Source organism: Dictyostelium discoideum, assembly GCF_000004695.1.
Source record: "Dictyostelium discoideum AX4 chromosome 5 chromosome, whole genome shotgun sequence".
Lineage (NCBI taxonomy): Eukaryota > Evosea > Eumycetozoa > Dictyosteliales > Dictyosteliaceae > Dictyostelium > Dictyostelium discoideum.
The window spans coordinates 2,232,586-2,255,972 of record NC_007091.3 but is presented as its reverse complement, the minus strand read 5'-3'; the positions used below and the strand labels follow the sequence as shown (position 1 = coordinate 2,255,972).

The 23,387-nt window shown below is 21.9% G+C and overlaps 9 protein-coding genes and 1 non-coding gene across 10 annotated transcripts in view; 7 read left to right on the top strand and 3 right to left on the bottom strand.

Annotated features, from left to right (window-relative positions):
• Positions 1 to 381: 381 nt before the first annotated feature.
• On the top strand, positions 382 to 1,430 carry DDB_G0289027 (hypothetical protein; the record flags this gene model as incomplete). Its single annotated transcript, XM_631339.1, has 4 exons — positions 382 to 451; positions 787 to 824; positions 950 to 1,101; positions 1,178 to 1,430. The coding sequence occupies 4 exons, from the start codon at positions 382 to 384 to the stop codon at positions 1,428 to 1,430; spliced, it is 513 nt and encodes a 170-aa protein (XP_636431.1).
• A 1,059-nt stretch (positions 1,431 to 2,489) lies between these two features.
• Positions 2,490 to 3,071, top strand: rps7 (40S ribosomal protein S7; the record flags this gene model as incomplete). The annotated part of the gene is made up of 1 exon (XM_631338.1): positions 2,490 to 3,071. The coding sequence occupies one exon, from the start codon at positions 2,490 to 2,492 to the stop codon at positions 3,069 to 3,071; it is 582 nt and encodes a 193-aa protein (XP_636430.1).
• A 67-nt stretch (positions 3,072 to 3,138) lies between these two features.
• On the bottom strand, positions 3,139 to 4,359 carry DDB_G0289023 (hypothetical protein; the record flags this gene model as incomplete). Its single annotated transcript, XM_631337.1, has 1 exon — positions 3,139 to 4,359. The coding sequence occupies one exon, from the start codon at positions 4,357 to 4,359 to the stop codon at positions 3,139 to 3,141; it is 1,221 nt and encodes a 406-aa protein (XP_636429.1).
• Positions 4,360 to 4,663: 304 nt separating this feature from the next.
• ube2s (ubiquitin-conjugating enzyme E2 S) lies at positions 4,664 to 5,401 on the bottom strand (the record flags this gene model as incomplete). Its single annotated transcript, XM_631336.1, has 2 exons — positions 4,664 to 4,975; positions 5,066 to 5,401. 2 exons carry the CDS (start codon positions 5,399 to 5,401, stop codon positions 4,664 to 4,666), a joined length of 648 nt encoding a protein of 215 aa, XP_636428.1.
• An 850-nt stretch (positions 5,402 to 6,251) lies between these two features.
• Positions 6,252 to 6,349, top strand: sno7. Its single transcript has one exon. It is a non-coding gene; the product is annotated as a C/D box snoRNA (small nucleolar RNA).
• Positions 6,350 to 9,478: 3,129 nt separating this feature from the next.
• DDB_G0289019 (hypothetical protein) lies at positions 9,479 to 12,492 on the top strand (the record flags this gene model as incomplete). The annotated part of the gene is made up of 2 exons (XM_631335.1): positions 9,479 to 12,215; positions 12,479 to 12,492. 2 exons carry the CDS (start codon positions 9,479 to 9,481, stop codon positions 12,490 to 12,492), a joined length of 2,751 nt encoding a protein of 916 aa, XP_636427.1.
• A 2,526-nt stretch (positions 12,493 to 15,018) lies between these two features.
• DDB_G0289017 (hypothetical protein) lies at positions 15,019 to 19,197 on the top strand (the record flags this gene model as incomplete). Its single annotated transcript, XM_631334.1, has 1 exon — positions 15,019 to 19,197. The coding sequence occupies one exon, from the start codon at positions 15,019 to 15,021 to the stop codon at positions 19,195 to 19,197; it is 4,179 nt and encodes a 1,392-aa protein (XP_636426.1).
• A 1,327-nt stretch (positions 19,198 to 20,524) lies between these two features.
• act4 (hypothetical protein) lies at positions 20,525 to 21,655 on the top strand (the record flags this gene model as incomplete). The annotated part of the gene is made up of 1 exon (XM_631333.1): positions 20,525 to 21,655. One exon carries the CDS (start codon positions 20,525 to 20,527, stop codon positions 21,653 to 21,655), a length of 1,131 nt encoding a protein of 376 aa, XP_636425.1.
• A 460-nt stretch (positions 21,656 to 22,115) lies between these two features.
• On the top strand, positions 22,116 to 23,141 carry DDB_G0289015 (hypothetical protein; the record flags this gene model as incomplete). Its single annotated transcript, XM_631332.1, has 1 exon — positions 22,116 to 23,141. One exon carries the CDS (start codon positions 22,116 to 22,118, stop codon positions 23,139 to 23,141), a length of 1,026 nt encoding a protein of 341 aa, XP_636424.1.
• A 183-nt stretch (positions 23,142 to 23,324) lies between these two features.
• The window catches only part of slc44a2 (solute carrier family 44 protein member 2), a gene marked incomplete at both ends in the record, with an annotated part of 2,096 nt that continues 2,033 nt past the window's right edge, over positions 23,325 to 23,387 (bottom strand). The window contains one exon of the mRNA XM_631331.1: positions 23,325 to 23,387. This exon is cut by the window's right edge and continues 1,648 nt beyond it. Coding sequence (XP_636423.1) covers positions 23,325 to 23,387 — 63 coding nt within the window.

The window sequence follows — 23,387 nt, the reverse complement described above, 5'->3', positions numbered from 1 at the left end:
AAATAAAAATAAAAAAAAAAAAAAATTAAAATTATTATCATTGTCAAATATGGAAAGCATGTTAGCTACCCGATTTCTATATAAAAAAAAACAAAAAAAAAAAAAAATAAAAACAAAAAAAAAATAAATAAAAATAAAAAAAATTTTGTTGTATTTCTTTTTTTTTTTATTCAGTTACACACAAATTTTATTTATTTTATTTTATTTTTTATTTTTTTTTTTTTTTAATTTTTTTTTTTTTTTTTTTTTTCCAATTTTTTTAATTTTAAAAAAAAAAAAAAAAATTTAACTCTATCAATTCTCATTTTTTTTTTTTTTTTTCAAAACACACTTTAAAAACTTTCTTTTTTTTTTTTTTAAATACAAACTCAACAATATAAAATGTCAGCAACACAAAAACAATCAGATGTAGATATTGCTCTCACTTCAAAGAGAATTAATATGGCTTTAGGTATATAATCAATTTAATATCAATTTAATATCAAAAAAAAAAAAAATTATCTCTTTTTAAATAATCTTTTATAAAAAAAAAATAAAAATAAAAAAAGGGAAAAAAAAATATATAACACCATCGCGTTTTAATTTTATCATTATTATATTACAGTCGGGGAAAGCAAAGAAAACCCGGATATACTGTGCATTTTTTTTTTTTTTTTTTCACTTTATTTATGCCTCTTCTTCTCCAATTCTCTAATATTAATCATTCCTTTCAAAAAAAAAAAAAAAAAAAAAATTAAAAAATAAAAATAAAATAAATAATATAATACAATATAAAAACAATAACAGATGAATTTATTAAAGAAAGCAAAAACGAAAAAAGAAATGTAAGTTTTATATAAAAATATAAAAATATAAAATTGGTTAGTGCCCTAACAAATATTTTTTTTTTTTTTTTTTCTCTCAATTTATTTTTTTAAAAAATTCTATTTTTGCACATTAATATTCATAGAATCATGCCAAAAATAGAATAGGAAAAACTAACAACAGACCAAGAACCAATACCCATAACAACAACAACAATAACAACAATAACAACAACACCACTAAAAAATTCATTAGCTCACCAAGAGTTAAAAAGACTTTATCAGTTTCACCAATGAAGTAATTATCATTCAACCAAATTTTAATAATATTGTAAATTGATTATTAATTTTTTTTTTTTTTTTTTTTTAAAAAGAAACAAACTTGTTAGCCCAGATAAAATTAAAATTCAAATTCAAAACAACAAAGCTAAACCATTACCAAAACCAATTAGTATTCGTCCAAAAATAAGAGTTGCTACTCAACAAAGATCCATTAGAGCACCAACTAGATCTGTTGCAACAAGACCAACCAGAACTGTTACTACCTCTTCAAACAACAAACCAACAAGATTTGTTAAACATTATGAAAAATCAATCACTTTAAATGATAGATTCAGCAAGAAATAAGAGGATTTAATTATAATCATCTTGTATACATTTTTCTTCATCCAATATAATGCCATATATCTCTCCATTTTCTTGTATAAAAAAAAAAAATAATAAAAAAAAAAAAATAAAAAAATAAAAAATAAACTGTGTTGGAATTTTATATATTCCATTTGTAAAAAAAATATATATATATATATATATACTATATAAAAACAAGATAAAAAAATATTCTTTTAATGCGTAAATATTCATTTTAATAAAAATAAAATAAAAATAGTTAAAAAAAATAATTCATGTTACTATAATTTTAATTAATAATATAATTAATAATGTTTTTTATTTTATTATATTTTATTCCATTTCATTTTGTTTTATTCCAACATATTTCATTTTATTTTATTTCATTTTTTTTTTTTAATTCATTTTGTTTTATTTTATTTCACCACATTTCATTTTTTTTTTAATTTCATTTCATTTTATTTTATTTCATTTCATTTCACTTTTTTTTTAATGTTTGTAATAATTGATAATATAATGTATAATTAATATTATTGTTTTTTTTTTTTTTTTAAATTAAAATTTTTACACTTTTCTCTTAAACGGCTGGCCAAAAAAAAAATAATTATATCAGTAACAACTCATATAAAAATTTCAACTAAAAAATTTTCAATTTTTTGAATAAAATTTTTGAAAATTTTTTTTTTTTTTTGCGTGACTCACAAAAACGTTTTTGATAATATAATTCTCCCTTTTTAGCCTTAACTTTAGACCTTTGGTATGTGGATACTAGATATGACAATAATAAAAAATAATATCAAAGCTATGATATTGGATTGATGAATAAATATCTCAAATCCTCAATATAATAATAGATAGTTGATATACAATATGGATTGAATATAGATTGGATATAGATTGGATACAATACATATGATAGACAATAGATATATTAGAGATAATAGAGAGGAGAGATAATATATATTAAAGAGACAAAGAAATTACAGAATGAAATTTATCAATAATTAGATATAGATTATTAATTATATTTAATTTATATTATTTAAATAGACAACCAAAATGCTTAACAAGAAAATCATCAAACCAGCTGGTAAAGTTGCCACTGAATTCGAAAACACTGTTGCCCAAGCATTAGTTGATTTGGAAAACAACAACGCCGAATTAAAAGACTTAAAAGATTTATCAGTCTGTTCAGTCAAGGAAGTCGATGTTGCTGAATCCAAAAAAGCTGTTGTCATCTTTGTTCCATTCCGTCAACTCAAAAACTACAACAAAATCCAACAAAAATTAACCTATGAAGTTGAAAAGAAACTCGGTGGTAAACAAGTTATGTTCATTGCCCAAAGACGTATCATCCGTAAGCCAGCCTCAAACAACAAGATTAAAATGCAAAAGAGACCAATCTCCCGTACCATTAAAGCTGTCCACGATGCTATTCTCGATGATTTAGTATTCCCAAACACTATTGTTGGTCGTCGTTTAAGATACAGATTAGATGGTTCAAAACTCCACAAAATCTACTTAGATCGTAAAGAAATGTTATCAAACATCTCTAAAGTTGACTCCTTCTCTGCTGTCTACCACAAATTAACTGGTAAAGAAGTTGTCTTTGAATTCACTCAACAAACCGCTGAAAACTAAATAAAAAAGTAATTTTTTTAAACAAAAAAAAAAAACTAACAAAAATTATTATTTATTATTAGTTTTATTATAAAACTATATGAATTTTATTTTCTTTAATTATATTTGGATCTTCATTAATTTTATTAATAATATATTTATTATTTTTTGAAATAAATATTGCTAAATATTTCATATTTAATGGGAATTCAATATCGATGTTATCAGATTTTAAATATAAAAAATTTAAATTTTTTGGTAACATTGATTTTGTAATTGTTTGGTAAAATGATTTTGAAAAGTATAATGAAACTAACTTTGGAGGTAAATCATTGATTGAAATTGATTGTGAGAAATTTTCACCAAATTTAATATACCTAATTGAATTACATTTTGAAATATTTGATAGATCAGAATACCCTTTACAATTCAATGATAGGTAATTAATTTTTAAATTGTACAAGTTTGGTAAAAGGTCAACATTACATCTTGGACCAAGTATTAAAGATTTTGTCCAATTCGGGATGAATACTTTTTCATAGGCCTTATAAATCTGAATTCTGTAATTAATTGTATACGCTTTTTTTACAATTGCACATGGTGGTAGCACATTATTTGCTATTAATTTTGAATATTTGCTACCAAATTCAATTTCTTTTACATTCTTTGGTATTGAATTTTTATTTAATTTTAAGTTGAAATCTTTTGACAATTTAATTTGTTTTAAAGATTTTGGTAAATCATATAGATTTTTATTAAAACTCTCACCGAAATCAATTGATTCTAAACTTGAATTCATTGGGAAAATTGATTCATTAATTGTATTTCTTAAGGGTTGATTAAAATATATTGGTAATATTAATTTTTTAATGGTTGGTGGTATGAAATTAAATGCAATCTTTGAATCTTGAATTGAATTTTCAAATATTAATGTTGTTATAAATGGTGGAATGAAGTAGGTAGTATTTGATATTTTTGAGGTTGGTAGGTCTTCAATACTTTTATATTCAATTGTTAATTCTTCAACTGTATGAGGTAGATATGATAATTTCTCAATTATTTCCTTTTTACTGCTACCATTAATTAATACTCTTTTATAAAAATATCTATTTTCATTCTCTATATAATAAGAACTAACACATATCTTTGGTAATTTTTCAAATCTTTTAAATTTTCTAACATTTTCTAAAATTTCATTCCTAATTATTAAATTTCTCCATATTTTAAAAAATAATTTATTTAAATCTTCAAATTTATTATTATTATTATTATTATTTTCAATTCTAAAATAGTTATAGTTTAAAATCATTCTATTTTTTTTTTTATTTTTTTTTTTTAAAACTTGAATGGTTGAAGTGTAAAAATAAAACTGTTTTGGTTAATAAAAAAAAAAAGAAAAAAAGGAGAAGGTGTTGGGAATTATTTTTTTTTTTTTTTTTTTTTGGTTTTTTTTTTTTTTTTTTTTTATTAAATTTTTAAAATACACCTTGAACAAACATAGCGATATTCTCTCTGTGTGATGAATGAGTGCATTTTTTTTTTTTTTTTTTTTTTAAATTGTTATGTTACATGCTTAAAAGAGTATGTTGAAGTTGTTATGATTATGATTCACTCTATAATCTTTTTAAACTTTTCTTTGGTTGTACTTTTGTGGTTGTTGAATTTGTAGTTTCAGTTTTCTTTTTAACTGGTGATGAAATAGAAGCTGTGTTTGTTGATGGTGTAGTTGCTGTTGTAGTTGTTGTTGGTGTGGTTGTTGAATTTTCATTATTATTGTTACTATCAATGATTGGTTTTGATGCATGAATTGATGTAAATAATTTGGCATGTTTACAATAATCATCATAATTTTCTAAAAGTAATCTTGATGCATCTTCGTTTAAAGATGATTCAGCATTTGGTACAATTAATAAACACTTAATTGTCTATATATATTTAATAATAAAAATAATAAATAAAATATTAATAATAGTTTTTTTTTTTTTTCATTATTATTAAATTAAATAATACATTACCAATAGAATATGTTTTAAACCTAAATCTTCAGTCCAATCTTTTTTTAAAGTGTTTACACAAATTTCACCTTTTTTTGAAACATTTGGATGAAATATTTTAGTGATAAAGTTTGCTTTTGGTGGTGATCTTGGGAAATCGGAAGAGAGAATTAATCTTGCTTTAAAATAACCACCTTCATATGGTGTTCCTGCTGGTCCTGTAACTACTGCTTCAATATTTGTTATATCTTCTTCGCATGGTAATAATGTAATACCTTCTAATGTTGACGAATTTAATTCTTTTAATTCTTTAACTACTCTTTTAATAACATCTGGTGGAAGATTTTCACTTGACATTTTATTTATCTTTTTTTTTTATATTTATTTAAATATTTATTACAACTTTTATTTTATTTATTTATTTTTATTATTATTGTGTATAGCTCAATGAGCAAATGTATATTTAAAAAAAACAACTTTGGAAAAAAAAAAAAATTCCTTTTTTTTTTTTTTTTTACTTTTTTTTTTTTTTTATGAAAAAAAGGCGCGAGTTTTTTTTTTTTAATGTTTTATTTTTTATTTTTTTTATATAAATGTGTATAAAAAAGAAAAAAAAAAAGGAGTTTTTTAATTTCCTTAAAAAGAAAAAAAAAACAGAATGACAAAATTAAATCTTTATGGGTATTGTAATCTAAAAATAAAAAACTTTTAATGTATTTAATACTCAAAAAAGATTTCCATAGTGCAAACTTTAATAATAAATAAAATTTTAAAAATAAAACTTTAAGAGTGAAACCTAATTTCTTATTATTTTATTTATTTTAAATATTTGAGATTAATAATAATGAAATGATTATAATGATAATAGATTTTTGAAAGATATTTCTAGCTGAATATTGTTGGACTTTGACATCAGAATGATACCCTTAATGCATTCCTCTTATACAATTGTTTGGAAACTGGAAAGAATAATTTTTTTTTTTTTTTTTTTTTTTCTAAATAGTTATAAATAAATTTTAAATGAATATGTTTTTGCCAAAACCATATCGGTGTTTGGGGAAAAAGTAAAAAAAAAAAAATGACTTTTTTCGTTTTTTTTAAAAAAATTTTTGACCCATAATAAAAAATGAATAAAAAAAATGATGTTTTTTAAATGAATAAAAACAATGAAAATTTGTCATTTTTATTTTTTGTAAAGGGTAATATTTGAATGATGATTGGTTGCACATTATCTGATCGTCTGTTGAGCTCGCGTTCATTCGTAGGCTTTGAAATTAACCGTCCGTGTTCGCACAAATCTGACCAAATAAACCCTCTTTTATTTTTTTTTTTTTATTTTTTTTAGTTTTGGACTTTAACAAATAAATCCCAACTCTTTTTTTTTTAGTATATAAAATTACACCAATGTTTTAAAAATAAAAAAAATAAAAAAATTAATCAATTTTTTATATGTTCCCTTTAATAGATAAACTCTGATTAATCAAAATTAAAAAAAAAAAAAAAAAAAAATACTCGACGTTCAAACTAGCCTCTACTTTAGAATATATCAAAAAAAGAAAAATATTTTAAATTAAATCTTATTATCGAGAAATAATACAGTATTATATTTTTAAAATTAAAATTCTTTATTAGAATTTAAATTAAAATTAATAATAATTGCGTTTTATTCCAAAATTAAAATTCAAAAATAAATTAATAATTATTGTTGTTTATTTCCTTTAATAAATAAACTCTGATTAATCAATATTATTATTAATATTTCATTAACAACTTTAAAATTTTATAAAAAAAAAAAAAAAAAAAAAAAAAAAATAAAAACAGCAGCAGTTGCCTTTAATGGCTAAACTTTGATTAATATATAAAAAAAAAAAAAATAAAATAAAAAAATAAAATAAAAAATAAAATAAAAAAAATATATGAGGTAAAAAGTTATTAAGTATTTTATTAATTTTTTTTTTTTTTTTTTTTTTTTAATCTATTGATTGTTGGATAAAAATTAAAATATACATTTGAGTCATCCAATAAAACATTTCCACTTTAATACTTAAAAAAAAAAAAAAAAAAAAAAAAAAAAATATCTATAAACAGATATTTTATACTCCACTAAAAGAGTGGGTATTATAAATATAAGCCAGATAGTAACCAAAAATTAAAGCCACATCAAAAAGTGAATTAAATTTACTTTTTTTTTTGGATTATTGTTTATTGGCTGGCAAAGCGATAAAAAAAATAAAAAAATAAAATAAATAAAAATAATAAAAAAAAAAAAAAAATTAAAATAAAATAAAAATAAAATTAAAAAAAAAAAGAAAAAGGAAATGAAATTATTTTTTATCCTCAGAAAAACAAAACAAATTTTGGTTGTGTTTTTATCCGAACGAAAGTTTTTTTCTTGAAATAAATAAAAAAAAAAAAAAAAAAAAAAAAAAAAAAAAAAAAAAAAGATTTTTTTTTTTATTTAATAAAAAACATTGGGGCCCAAATTTTTTGAGTTTTTGAAAAAAATAAGCCCCCCGGCCCCATAGGGAATAATTTTTAAAAAAAAAAAAAAAAATAATGTAAATTAAATTAAAAAAAAATGAAAATTTTTTTTTTAAAAATTTTTTTTTTTTAAATTGTTTTGTTTTTTTTAAAAAACGAACGGAACCATTTAGTTTCCTCATAATTAATTACCCTCGTCCCATGATTGTTATAACATCAAACTTTTTTTTTTTTTTTTCCCAATTAATTTAATTAAAAAAAAAAAAAAAAAAAAAAAGGTTAATTGAACATTTTTTTATTTATTTTTTTATTTATTTTTTTATTTATTTTTTTTTTTTTATTTTTTTTAAATTTTTTTAATTTTTTTAATTTTTTTTTTTTTTAATTTAATAACGACCGCTCTAAAAAATTTAAATTTTTTTTTTTTTTTTTTTTTAATTTAATTCAATTTCTACACTCACTATCACTCATTTTTTTTTTTTTTTTTTTTTAATTTAATTTTCTCTTTTCTTTATCTATTTTTTTTTTTTTTTCTTCTCTTTTTTATTTTTTCATTTTTGTTTTTTTCTCTTTTTTTGTACATAAAAGAGTTTTATATTTTTAATGATCTATTAACACCAACATTTTTTTTTTTACATATATTTTTTTTTTTTTTTTTTTTTTTTTTTTTTTTTTTAAAGAGGTAGTTATTCTATCTGAAAATTAATTATTATAGGGCACAGAATTCAATTTCTTTAAAATATTATTTAAATATAATACTACTTTTTTCAACTACAACAACCAACACACAATAACTAAAACACTCACCTCACAAAGTTTTATATCCGACACACCTAATAAATCTTTTTTTAAAAAAAAATAACCAATAAAAACACCAAAAACAAAAACACACAAAATTAATACATATTACATTCGTTCGTTCTGTTTTTTTCGTTCGTCATTTCATCAACTTGATAATAAATAAAAAACTTTTTTTTTTCTTTATTTATTTTTTATTTTTTTTACAGATTAACATAGATAAAAAAAAATAGAAAAAAAAAAAAAGAAAAAAAAAGAAAAAAAACGTTCGATTAAATAATAATTTGGCACCAATTAAAATAATAATAATCCTTGTATATATAAAAAATAATTATATTATTATTATTTAATTTTTTTAATTTTTTTCTTTTTTTCTAATTTAATTTTTTTTTTTTTATATTATCACAAAAAATAAAAAAAAAACCCAAAAAAAAAAAAAAAAAACAAAAAAAAAGCCAAAAATCATCCACACCACACCAAAAATAATAAATAATAATAACAGTAATAAAAATAATAATCACATTTACATCACAAAAAAAAAGTAGTCCCTTGTTTAAATAATCCTATACTATTAACTTCATCTAGATCCTCTCAATTGTTTTTATAAATATTTATAAAAACAATTTAATATATATATATATTTTTTTTTTTTTTTTCATTTTCCCATTTTCACTTTTTTTTTTTTTTTTATTTTCATTTTTTTTAATTAATTTTAAAATCTATTTTTATTTTTTATTTTTATTTTCATTTTCATTTTCATTTTCATTTTTTTTTCTTTTTCTATTTTTAAATAATAATAATAATTATAATAATAAAAAATAAAAAAAAAAAAAAAAAAACCCCAACATATTTTTTAATTTTTTTTATTTTTTTTATTCATTTTTTTATTCATTGTATATAATTTTTTTTTTTTAAAATAATAAGAAAAAAAAAAAAAAAAACAACCGATCACTTATCATATTTTTTTTTTTAAAAAAAAAAAAAAAAAATTCAAAAATAGAGAAGCATATTAATAAATAGCCACACAAAAACAAAAACAAAAACAGAAACAAAGACAAAACAAAACAAAAAAAAAAAAAAAAAAAAAAAAAAATTCAACCCAAATAATACCAACTCAATAACATATTTTATATATATATACATATATAATTAAAAATGTTAAAGGAGAGTTTAGTATTTTCTGGAGAGACAAATCCAATAATATCAACAACAACAACAAAAACAACAAAAACAACAACAACAGGAATAACTACACCTTCTACACCAATACCAATAATAACAACTACACCAAAAACTACACCAGCAATATTACCAAATAGCCCATTAATGCTCGCAGTTAGAGATGTAGAAGGAGCAATAAAGAAATTAACTTGTGGTAGTCCATCTTCCACATCATCTTTATTAGCAGGTACATTATCACCAAGAACAACATCACCACCAACTATATCCAAACCACCAAAACATGATTCACTTTCTTATAAGATATTATTGGAAATGAAAAATAATTCCTCATCAACACCATCCTCACCAATACCAACTCACCAACCTCCTTCGCCTTCATCAATACTTGAGTGTATTTCAAATGGTAATTTTAATGATAGCAGCAGCGGCAGCGGCAGCAGCAACAACAGTAGTAGTAATAATAATAATGTATCATCACCACCACCACCTCCACCACCAACTCCTGTTTATCCACGTAGTAGTGTAAGTGGTAATGGTAATAATAACAGTAATAATAGTATTTCATCACCAACATGGGGATTACCAATTGGACTTCATTCACCAACAATGGGAGGTAATCAAGAGTCATCGCCATCACCATCAACATCAGTTCAATGCGTTTTTAAAGAATGTATTCTCTGTAAACGTGGTAGTCCATTTGCAAATAGTCAATCACCAACATGGGCATGCATAATGAAAATAGTATTCTTTTGTCTTCAATTGGAAATGCCTCAAAAACCATTTTTAAATTTAAAGACTGATGTTTATGGTTTTATGACTGCACATTGGAACCTTTTATGTTTGGATAAGAAAAGATCGGATAATTGGCATAAACAAATTCAAGATATGTTAAGTCATAGTAAAAATTTATTTGAAAGTGGTATGGAACAATACAAACAAAATGGTTATTGGAGAATGAGACAAATCTCTGATCCATGGGATGAAATTAAAGCAAAGAAAATCATTACAAAAAGAAAAAGAAGTTATAGCGAAAATGATTCATCAAGTGTTGTAAAGGATACTCATAGTTATAGTCAACGTGATATTTTACATTCTCCAAAATCTTCTTCTACAAATACTTCTCGTGATCATAAGGATAAAGATCATAAAGATCATAAAGATAAAGATATTATTGATGTCACACCAATTAAAGATAATATGAAAAAATTAACAAGTGTTGCACTTGAAGAAGAAATGAGTAGTGATGATTCAAAAGATGAAATATTATTAGGTTCTTCACCAATTAATTCACCAATTAATGATAATAATAATAATACTACAACATCAACAACAACAGCAACAACAACAACCACCACAACAACAACTTCAACTTCACCAATTAATATAATTTCAACACCACATTCACTTAATAATTCAAATAATAGTATTCATTCACCTTCTCAACAATTACCAAATATCTCAAATAATAGTAATGTTAACTCTTTAACAACGTCACCAATTTCATCAACTAATAATAGTTTAAATAATAGCTCAAATAATAATAATATCTTGTATCATAGTTCAATCGATAAACAAATTCATGAAAACTTTAATCAATTAACAACTCAATTAAAAATTATGAAAGAAACTTCTTCACTCTCTTCAAATAATTTGTTATCATCATTACCAAATGGTAATGGCAATAATAAACAAAGACATACTGGTCAAAGAAAAAGAGCACATACTGAAAGTAATATTAATAATGGTAGTATACCACCACTTCCAATGACCCCAATGATGTCTGGATTTTTCTCACCAAATAATCAAAATACATTAATTGGAAATGCTAACACTTTGGATTCACCTATTTCTCCAAGAATGAATAATATTAATAATAATAATAATAATAATAATAATAATAATAATAATAATAATAATAATAATAATAATAATAATAATAATAATAATAATAATAATAATAATAATCATCATAATGGCATTTCATCACCAAGAGGTTTAAATAATAATAATAATAATAATAATTATAATAATAATAATAATTATAATAATTATAATAATTATAATAATAATAATAATCATAAAGTTTCATCTTCATCCTCAACAAATTTGTTAAATAATTTATCATCCTTATCATCAACACCATCCTTATCTCAACATCTACAACAAACCAATGGTAGCTCTGAAGTATCATCATCCAATAGTAGTAATACCAATACACCTCCTTTATCGAATATGGAAACCATTATCGATGAAATTGATGATCCATCATCATCATCGTCAACTGTAAACACAAAAAACAATAAAGATAATAATAATGATGATCAAGTTAAAGAGATTAAAGAACTTAAAGAACAATTGAAACAAATTACTGAAAATTTAAAAACTATTAAAGAGAATTCATTAACTTCTGATAAAGAAATCATCTCTATTCAAATCAATAAAGAGATTGAAAGAATATCCTTGGTTTTAAATCCACACACCCAATCACCATCAACATCTTTGTCCTCCTCCACAACTACAACACCATGTTCATCCTCATCATCATCATTCATAAATCTATCATCATCATCACAACCACAATCACAATCACAATCACAATCAATTGATACTGAAATGAAAATCATCAAAAATGACACAACCAATGAAGACGATGAAAGAAGTGTTCCAACAACGTCTGGTTTAGCTACACTTTCTGATGTTATCTTTTCAAGTAATAACTGATTATTCGTACATACACACACCTCACTTACATACACATAAATTGGCAAATGTGCTTATAAAAAAAATGAAAATACAATAAAAAAAGTTTTGTTTTTTTTTTTTTTTTAAATTTAATATTATTTTATTTTATTTTTTTTTTTTTTTTAAAAAAAATTTTAAAAAATGGTTTAAGACATTGTTTTTTTTTTTATTTTAGAATAAATAATTTTATATACAGAAAAAAATTGGATGACAACACTTCATTTTAAAAAGATAATCTAGATTAAATTATTGTTTAATTATCATAATATACCAAAAAAAAAAAAACAAAACCAAAATTTAAAAAAGTAAATTTTTTTTTTTTTTTTTTTGGTTACTTAACCACGAAATCTGAAAAATTAGATCACATCCAAGAAATATTATTTTTTAGGGGCAATAACAATAGTTTTTTTATTTTTTAATTATTTTTATTTTATTTATTTTTTATTTTTATTTTTTTTATTTTTATTTTTTATTTTTTTTTCTATATCAAATAGGCAATAAAAGCAATAATAAAAAAACGAAATACTCTAATCAAAATTAGTTTCTTAATACTTTAATACCAAAGGACGTTTCAATCAAAAAAAAAAAAAAAAAAAAAATTAAAAAAAAAATAAAATTACAAAAAAAAAAAATAAAAATAACTTTTTTTTTTTTTATTTTTTTTAAATTTTTTGTAATTTAAAGAAAAAAGGAAATAGAAAAAAAAAAAAGAAATCCAAATTTTTGTTAAAGCACCTTTTTTTTTTTTTTTAATTTTTTTTAGACCACTTGTTAATAACATCAATTTTGAATACGACAATAACGTATTTTGGTAGAAAGTACTACCGCTACTACTAAAATTAAAGAAAAAAGAACAAAAACACTCGCACTAAACCTTTTAACAATTAAAACAATAACAACCCACTTTCTCACACTTTGCACATCTCTTTTTTTTTTTTTTTTTTTTTTTTTTTTTTTTTATGTGGTTTTAAATTAACAATATAAACCCAAATTAAATAATTAATTTTTTATTCATAAACACGCAAATTCACAAACTGAAAGAGATACTTATTTTTAATTTAATTATTATTTTTATTTTTTTTATTTAATTAATTCATTTTTTTTTTTTTTTTTTTTTCTATTCACTTTTTTATTCATTTTTTTTTTTTTATTTATATTTTTAATAAATTCTAAAAATAAATACCCCCCTAACCTCATAAAGATTATCATTATAATAAATTGTTTCCTCAAATAGGAAACCAATTCAATTTTAAAAATAAAAAATAAAAAAATAAAAAATACATACCAAAAAACTTTTTTTTTTTTTTTTTTTTTTTTTTTTTATATATATATGTTTTTCCAAAATAATACAAATTAAATAAAATAAAAATAATACAAATAAAATAAAATAAAATAAAATAAAAAAGTAAAGGTTAAAAATAATTAGTGATATATCAATTTTAAAAAAACACTAAAAATATTTGAAAAACTACAAGTAAACAAAAAACAAACAACAAAATAAAGATATATTAAACTAATTATATAAACTACAAATAAAGCAATAACAGCAAAAGGCAATAAACTTCATTGTTTTGGAAAAAGAAAATTTTTTTTTTTATTATAAAAATAAAAAAAAAATAAAGAAAAATCCTTAATAATTTTATATGTGAAAGTGAGTATCAAATTTAAATCACTCATTTTGTCAATGATTTTTGCAATTATCATTGTAAATATTGTTATTCCTTACTCAATCAATCAGTGAATCAATTTGTTTTATAATAATAAAATAAATTAACCCATTTTTTTTTTTTTATTTTTTTATTTTTTTATTTTTTTTTGTTCATATTAATATATTTATTATTAAAAATAAATTTTACTATATAAACATATATATTATATAAATATTTAATATAAATTTATATATGTATAAAATTATTATTATTTTTTTATTTGTATAAAAAAACAAAAAAAAAAAATTTAACCCATTAATGTCTAACACACTTTTCCACACACACACACACACACACACAACATAAACACATAACACTTAGAGATAGTAATCACAAATAGTATTTTGTTTTAAATAAGCCACTACCTCATATATAAATTCAAACAAATATTACATATACTCATAAACCACACTGACCCATAGATGACTAAATCAACAACACCACAACCATTTTGTATACCAAAGATATTTCCTTTTCCTTTTTTTTTTTTTCCTTTTTTTTTAATTTTTTATTATTTATTTTTATTTTATTTTTTTATTTTTTTTGTAATAAATAATCAAATAACATAATTATTTTAAAATATTTTTTTAATATATATAAAAATAATACATCATCATCCAAAAAAAGAAAAAGGAAAATAATAAAATAAATAAGCAAATATATTTTTTTTTAAAAAAAATCCCATTCATCATCACAATAAATATAGTATATTTGTTATAATTTTTTTTTATAAAATTTTTATTTTTTTTTTTTATTTTCTTTTATTTTTAATCTTTTTTTTTTTTTAAAAAAAAAATTATTTATTATTTTATTATTTTATTATTTTATTATTACCATTATTTATTTTTTTCTTTTATTTATTTATTTATTTAATTTTTATATATTGACATAATTATAATTTAGCTTTTCTTCATATATTTTTTTTTTTTTTTTTTTTTTTTCCCAAAATTTTTTTTTTTTTCCATCAAAAAAAAAAAAAATAAAAAAAAATTAAAATTCCATTTTCCATTCACGCAGTAATAATAAAATAAAAAAAAAATAATTAAATAAATAAAAAAAAGAATGAGAATTGATGAATGGTTTAAACAATTTCAATCAATTGAAATACCTGCAATTGAAAATAAATGGAATGGTAAAAAAGTTGAAAAGAAACAATTGGAACAATTTATAAATAAGATAGAAACTAGTTTATTAGGTGTTGAAAAATTATTAAAACAATGTTTGATCATAAATAATAATAGTAATAATAATGGTGGAGTAGGAATAATTGGGAGTATTAATAATAATAATAGTAACAATAGTAATAATAGTAATAGTATCAATAATATAAACAATTTATCAAAAGCATGGCCAACATTATTTAATTTTAGAATGCTTGAAACAGCAGATACATTAAGATTCCCAATTCAAAAACATATTAAAAATTTATTAAACTTCTATTTAAAATATACAATAAAAAAACAAAAATTACAAACACCTTCATCATCATCATCATCATCATCTAATGGTGCTTCAGTTTTAAATAATAATAATAATAATAATAATAGTAATAACTTTAATAGTAATTTAAATAATACTAATATTAATAATAATAATGTTGAAAATTCCTTTTCAAATGATAATGATAATAATAATTATGATATAAATGAAAAGGAAAAAGAGAAAACTTTGATTCAAAATTTAGCCGAGTCAATGATGGAATATATGAAAACTCATCAATTAGATCCTGATAATTCATTAATTGGTTTTAATGTATCACAAAGTTTGGTTGATATTTTACAAAATACAAAAATATACAGAAAATTAAGAGCAATACCTTCAAATCCAAGTTTACAATTAAATTCAAATAATAATAATAATAGTAATAATAATAATAATAGTAGTAATAATAGTAATAATAGTAAAAATATGAATTTTTCAAATTTTAATAATGATCATAAAAATAATAATAGTAATGGGAATAGTAATAATATAAATAGTTCAATACCATACAGTGGTACAAATAGTAATAATATTAATAATAGTAGGTTTGATAGTAGTGAAGAAGAATTAACAGTTGAATATTTATTAGAATTAATTGATCATTGGTCAAAATTAAAAGATAGGGAAATTGGTGAAGAGATTAGAGGTTTCATAAGATCAAAAGATAAATTAGGTATATTTCAAGGTGATTTGGTAATAGTTAAAACAAAGGATCAAAAAGATTTTGAAAATAAATATAGATTTATATTTGCAAGATATTCAGGTCAAGTAAGAGAGAATATAAATATTAATAATAACAATAATAATAATAATAATAGAAATGGTTTAAATAATAATAGTAATAATAATAATAATAATAATAATAATAATAATAATAATAATAATAATAATAATAATAATAATAATAATAATAATAATAATAATAATAATAATAATAATAATAATAATAATAATAATAATAATAATAATAATTTTGTTGGTGAATATTTATCAGTTTATATTAATGCAAAAGAAACTGAATGGATATGGATTCATAGAGATGATGTTTATAAATTTTCAAGAGATATGATTAATAATTGTTCATCATCAAGAAGAATGTCACAATTAATTGAATGTCCAACAAATAATTTAACAAGAGTGATCTCAATTAGAGAGGAAATGATTCTACGAGAATATTTAGAAAAGAAAACTGGTGTATCAGGTTTATTAATTGATAAACTTGAGAATCAAACCATCGGTTTTAAAGATCTTAAACAATTACGTTCAATAGGTCAACAATTATCTCAATTGCATTGCTCAGGTTTACCAATTGATTTATCAAATTCAATTCAAAAAATTGTTTGTGCTGAAGTTGGTAGATTTAAATCATCATTGTCATCTGATAATCAACAACAATATAATAATATTATAATTAGTAATAATGGTCCTAATAATAATCCTAATAATAATAATAGCCCTAATAATAATAATAATAATAATAATAATAATAATAATAAAAACAATCAACAACAACCTTCAATATTATTATATTTACCAACTAAAAAGCAATTATTAGAGAGTTTAGATAAATATCCAACTATTAGAATTACACATTTTAAAAGACGTGTTGAATATCTTTATGGAAGATGTGAAATATTGATATCGAAATTGATTCAACAAAAATTGGAGATTTTAGATGGTAGTAAAAAAGTTAGAGTTGTAAATTGGTGGTTATCATTAATAAAAGAACAAGTAGATTGGTTATTAACTAGTCGTGGTTATGATAAGAATGCTGTTCCACATGATTATACAATTACACCACCATTATCAATGACAAAGGTTGCAAATAATCTATTGGTACTTCATAATGTAATTCCAAGTGGTATCGGTAGTAATTGCAATTATTATAGTGGTTATCATTGTGATGGTGGTTTGATTGCTTTAGTTAAAAAATTAAAAGATGAAATTTATCCTGTAATCTCTGATTTTAATTCAAATATTAAATATATTTTATGTGAATGGTTAGATTTAAATACTTTTGAAAATATTAATATTAATATTAACCAACAACAACAACAACAACAACAAATTACATCTTCCTCACCCTCTTCAAATTCTTCAACTCCAACACAACAACCACAACAACAACAACAACAACAACAACAAATTATTAATATTAATTCAAATGAATTTGATATTGATTCAATTACAATTAATGATTTTTATAATGGATTAGAGAAAGAGAAACAACATTTATCAAATGATAATATTAATAAAATTAAGAGAATGATTAAAGATGTTGAATATTTATCATCAATGATTAAATTGGAGAATCAAATTCAACAACAACATGGTGATAATTGTAGTGGTAGTATCGATGTTTTATCAGGTGCTGCAAATAATAGTGATATCATTCCAATTAGTGGTTTAATCTATGGTAGATTATTTAGAATTGAGAATGAATTAAGAACTTGTTTAGAATGTTGGAAAGATTATGATTCTCTAAATAATAGTTTCAATAATAATAGTTATCAACAATTGGTACTAAGTAATCAACAATTTCAAAAACAACAACAAAAACAACAACAACAATTACATGAACAAAAACAAAAATTAATTCAAAATCAATTACCTTCAAAACTATCATCACAACCAAAACCAATTCAACTAGGCTCAACTTCTTCTTCTTCTTCAAGTATTGATGAAAATTTAAATACTGGTATTGATGATAATAATAATAATAATAATAATAATAATAATAATAATAATAATAATAATAATAATAATAATAATAATAATAATATTACTACAACTACAACTACAACTACTACTACAACAACTGCAAGTAGTTCAAATAATAACAATAATGCTACAAGCTATTTATTATCACAAAATACACCAGTCCAAAATAGAAAATTCAATAATAATATTCCTCAAATCGTTATAAATACTGTTATCACTCCACCAATTCAGCCAGTACAATATCAAACAACAAATGATTTAAATGATGAAAATAATAATGATAATGACAAAAATAAAAAAGAGATTGAAAATATCAATATTGAAGAACAATTAGAAAAGGAGAAAAGAATATCAATCTCTTCCTCAACTTCAACTTCATCATTGATAAATGAAAATAATAATAATAATACAACCCTTGAAAATGTTGATGCAATTTTAAATGAAATATCAGCAATTTCACATATTCATGAAGAAGATGATGACGATGATGATGATGAGGAGAAAAGTCAACTTGAAAAAATAGAAAGAAAGGAAGAAAATATCATTTCAATTATAGATAATGTAAAAATTAATGTTGAATTGGAGGAAGAAGATGTTAATGGTGATGATGATGATGATGATGATGGAATTTCAGAAACATCATCTTTATCATCTGAAGAGGAATTGGAAATTGAATATGATAAACCACCTGAAATAATTTATTCTAATAATAGTAAAGCAACAACTATAAGAATTGAAAATAATAGTGTTATTACAACCACCACCAATAATAATAATAATACTAATACAATCATACCAATGTCAACCAATAATACAACAACTGGAACTTCTACAACACCACCAATTCATTCAAATGAGGATGATAGTTATTTACAATCAATATCCCCATTCTCCTCAATTCGTTCAAAGAAGAAAGGATCATTCTGGAAATTTACAAATTTTATGAAAAGAAAATCACCTCCATCAACTTCACCATCTCAAACTAGTCCTGCTTTATCGTCAATTAAAAGTACTCATAATAATTTTAATAAAATTTAGTTCAATACCAATTATTGGTATATTTTTTTTGTATATAAACTTTCCATCTTTTTTTTTTTTTTTATCTAAAGTCAAATTAAATGTGTGGATGAGTGATTGTGAGTAGATCTAAAAAAAATAATAAAAAAATAAAAAATAAAAAAAAATAAATAACAAATAAACTAAAACTAAGATTATATTACCATAACACCCCTTTTACCATTTTCTTTTTTTGGATATTTCCAGATTTGGTAATTTTCTTTTTGGCAATCAGATTTTACTTTATATAGTGAGTATTCCTTTTTTTAATTTCAAATAATTTTTAAAATTGAAAAATGGTCGAGTATAAATAGAATAAATTTTTTGAAAAAAAAAATAAAATAATAATCATTCAAATGTAAAAAAAATAATAACAAATAGAAAATAAATCTAACTCTAACAATTAAAAAAGGTTTAGATAAAAGTTGATTGCTTAAAATATAAAAAAAGGTAAAGTAATAAAAAATAAAAATAAAAACTAATTAAATAATATGAATCTAACTTTAATATTATTTTTTATAAAGTAAAAATGTTTTACTTTCAATAATAATCTAGATAATATATGAACCAATACCAATCAAATGATGTAGAAAGGAAAGATTTATCTATGCACTATATCATAAAGAAAGGTTGACCATCATATAAATATTATTTCTAAAGCAATAAAATGAATCAATACTAATCAAATGTCAGAGAAAGGAAAGATTTATCTATGCACTGTGGCATTTTGAAAACAAGTTGATATCATTTATAAATAAAAAATTAGAAACCAAAAAACTAAAATAAAATTAAAAAAGGTTTAATAAAATATATATATTTTTAATTATTGTTTTAAAAAATCAATTAATGTAAAAAATAAAAAAATATTTCCTTTTATACTTCATTTTTTTGATAAAAAATAATTATTATCTATTTATTGTCTTCTTTTTTTTTTTTTTTTTTTTTTTATTTAATTTTTAACCAAATTATTTAACAAAATATTAAATAGAAGAAAAAAAATTCCAAAATCAAAAATGAACCCAACACAAAGGCATAAAATATATAAATTCAAATAATTTAGTTTTATTTAAAAAAAATGATCAAAAAAAAAAAATAAAAAAAAAATGAACCATTTTTTTTCATTTTCAAATAATTTCAAAAAAAAATCACAAAATTTAACCCATCAAAAAATGGGAATAAAAATTTAATTAATTTTGATTTTTTTTTTTTTTTTTGATTTTTTTTTTTTTTTTGATTTTTGGATAAATATTAAATTTTTTTTTTTTTCTTATCATTATTCAATCTATAATATATAAAATACAATAAAAAAATGGACGGAGAAGATGTTCAAGCTTTAGTTATCGATAACGGTTCTGGTATGTGTAAAGCCGGTTTTGCTGGTGATGATGCCCCACGTGCTGTTTTCCCATCAATTGTTGGTCGTCCAAGACACACTGGTGTTATGGTCGGTATGGGTCAAAAAGACTCATATGTAGGTGATGAAGCCCAATCAAAGAGAGGTATCTTAACCCTCAAATACCCAATTGAACACGGTATCGTTACCAACTGGGATGATATGGAAAAAATCTGGCATCATACCTTCTACAATGAACTCCGTGTTGCCCCAGAAGAACACCCAGTTCTCTTAACTGAAGCCCCATTAAATCCAAAGGCCAACAGAGAAAAAATGACCCAAATTATGTTTGAAACTTTCAACACCCCAGCTATGTACGTTGCCATTCAAGCCGTCTTATCCTTATATGCCTCTGGTCGTACCACTGGTATTGTTATGGATTCAGGTGATGGTGTCTCCCACACTGTACCAATCTATGAAGGTTATGCCTTACCACATGCCATCTTACGTTTAGATTTAGCTGGTCGTGATCTTACTGATTACATGATGAAAATCTTAACTGAACGTGGTTACTCATTCACCACCACTGCTGAAAGAGAAATCGTCAGAGATATCAAAGAAAAATTAGCCTACGTCGCCCTCGACTTTGAAGCTGAAATGCAAACTGCTGCCTCATCATCAGCCCTCGAAAAATCATACGAATTACCAGACGGTCAAGTCATCACCATCGGTAATGAACGTTTCCGTTGCCCAGAAGCCCTCTTCCAACCATCATTCTTAGGTATGGAATCAGCTGGTATCCACGAAACCACCTACAACTCCATCATGAAATGTGATGTTGATATCCGTAAAGATTTATACGGTAATGTCGTCTTATCTGGTGGTACAACTATGTTCCCAGGTATTGCTGATCGTATGAACAAAGAATTAACTGCTTTAGCCCCATCAACCATGAAAATTAAAATCATTGCTCCACCAGAACGTAAATACTCTGTCTGGATTGGTGGATCTATCTTAGCTTCACTCTCAACTTTCCAACAAATGTGGATCTCCAAAGAAGAATATGACGAATCAGGTCCATCAATTGTCCACAGAAAATGTTTCTAAACAATTAATAAATATGTTGTATTTTATTTAAACTTAAATTATAAAAAAAAACCATTTTTAATTTTTCTATTTTTAATTTATTTTTTTTTTAGTTTTAATATTGTATTTTTAATTTATATTTTTATTTTTCAAATTATCTAAAATAAACAATTCAAAAAAAAAAATATATAAAAAAGTGTTTTAAAAATAATAATGGTATAATTTTGTTTTTATTATTTATTTCTGATCTTTTTTTTTTAATATTTATTTTTTGTTTGAAATCATTTTTTCAAATCAATTAAATGAAATTGTTAAGCGAACCATTAACCGAAAACAAATATCTTTTAGATAACTCCTTCACCATTTTTTTTAGAAAAAATATCCAGATTTTTTTTTAAAAAAAAAAAGACACCTTTTTATTTAGATTTTTTTTTTTTTTTTTTTTTTTTTTTATCGTTTGAAAAAAAAAAAAATAAATACAATGAAATTATTAGTTTCACTTATATTTTTAATAATTTCAGTTGTAGTTGAATCACAATTCACATCAACAGGTTTTCCTACTCAAGTTTTATCTTCAAATTCACCATGGAACACACCAATTGGTAACAACCCAACAGTTGATCCTTTATCAAGTTCAACGGTCAATAGAATATATACTGAATTGGGTCAAGGAGGACTTTCAACAAATTTTCAATTACATTATTATCAATGGACAGCACCGCTTCATCTTGTAAATACATCTTTACCAGTTAATAGAATTAAAATTTTTCAACCACAAGGTGAAGGATACCATGAAACTGTGGATCCTTTAGGTTTAAAGGTTATAACCAATTTACCAGTATTAACAAGCTTTAATCCAGACCCAAAACTTGATGGCCATATGATTGTATTTGACACAAATTTAAAAGTTTTCCACGAGTTTTCAAGATTTAAATGGGTAAATTCAACCACTGCAGAGGCCACAAGATACGATACTTTTTCCTATACTCATAATGGAACTTATCCAGCATTCGTCCCAGGTAGTCGTTGGTGGATGAAAGGTGTAAGAGGTTCAGGTGCACCATTTATTGCTGGTTTAATTAGATTTGACGAGATTCAAAGAGGTGAGCTAAATCATGCTATTGCATTTGGAGGACCTCTCAACAGACAAAAATCATCAGCTTCCAGTCCATGGTCATATGAATTATGTAGTCCTGTATCAAGCCGTACCGATGGTTATGTAGTTGGGGACAATACCATAATGGAGGGTCAAAGAATTCAGTTAAATCCTTCATATAACATCAACTCCTTACCACCAAAAGCCAAATTAATTGCACAAGCTTTACAAACCTATGGAGGATACATGGTTGATAATGCAGGTGATTTTGGTATTTATTTTGAAAACCTTGGTGCTTCTGGTTCAAATCAATGGGAATCTCAATATGGAACAGATTTATCAACCTTATATAATATTCCAATAACTCAATTCCGTGTATTATCTTGTTCTAATATTAGTACTAAAGTTTAAATTATTTAAAATTATTTCTATATTCAAACATACTAATAATAATTATTTTATAATAAACAACTATTATTTTATTTTATTTCTTTCTTAACCCTTTAAAAGATATAATTAAAAATAAATATTATTTTATTTTATTTTATTTTATTTTATTTATAACATTTTTATTTTTTTTATTTTTTTTATTTTTTAACAACATTTTGAACGACCTTTTCCATCAACGAATTTTCTAAGTGATTTACTCATATAGTA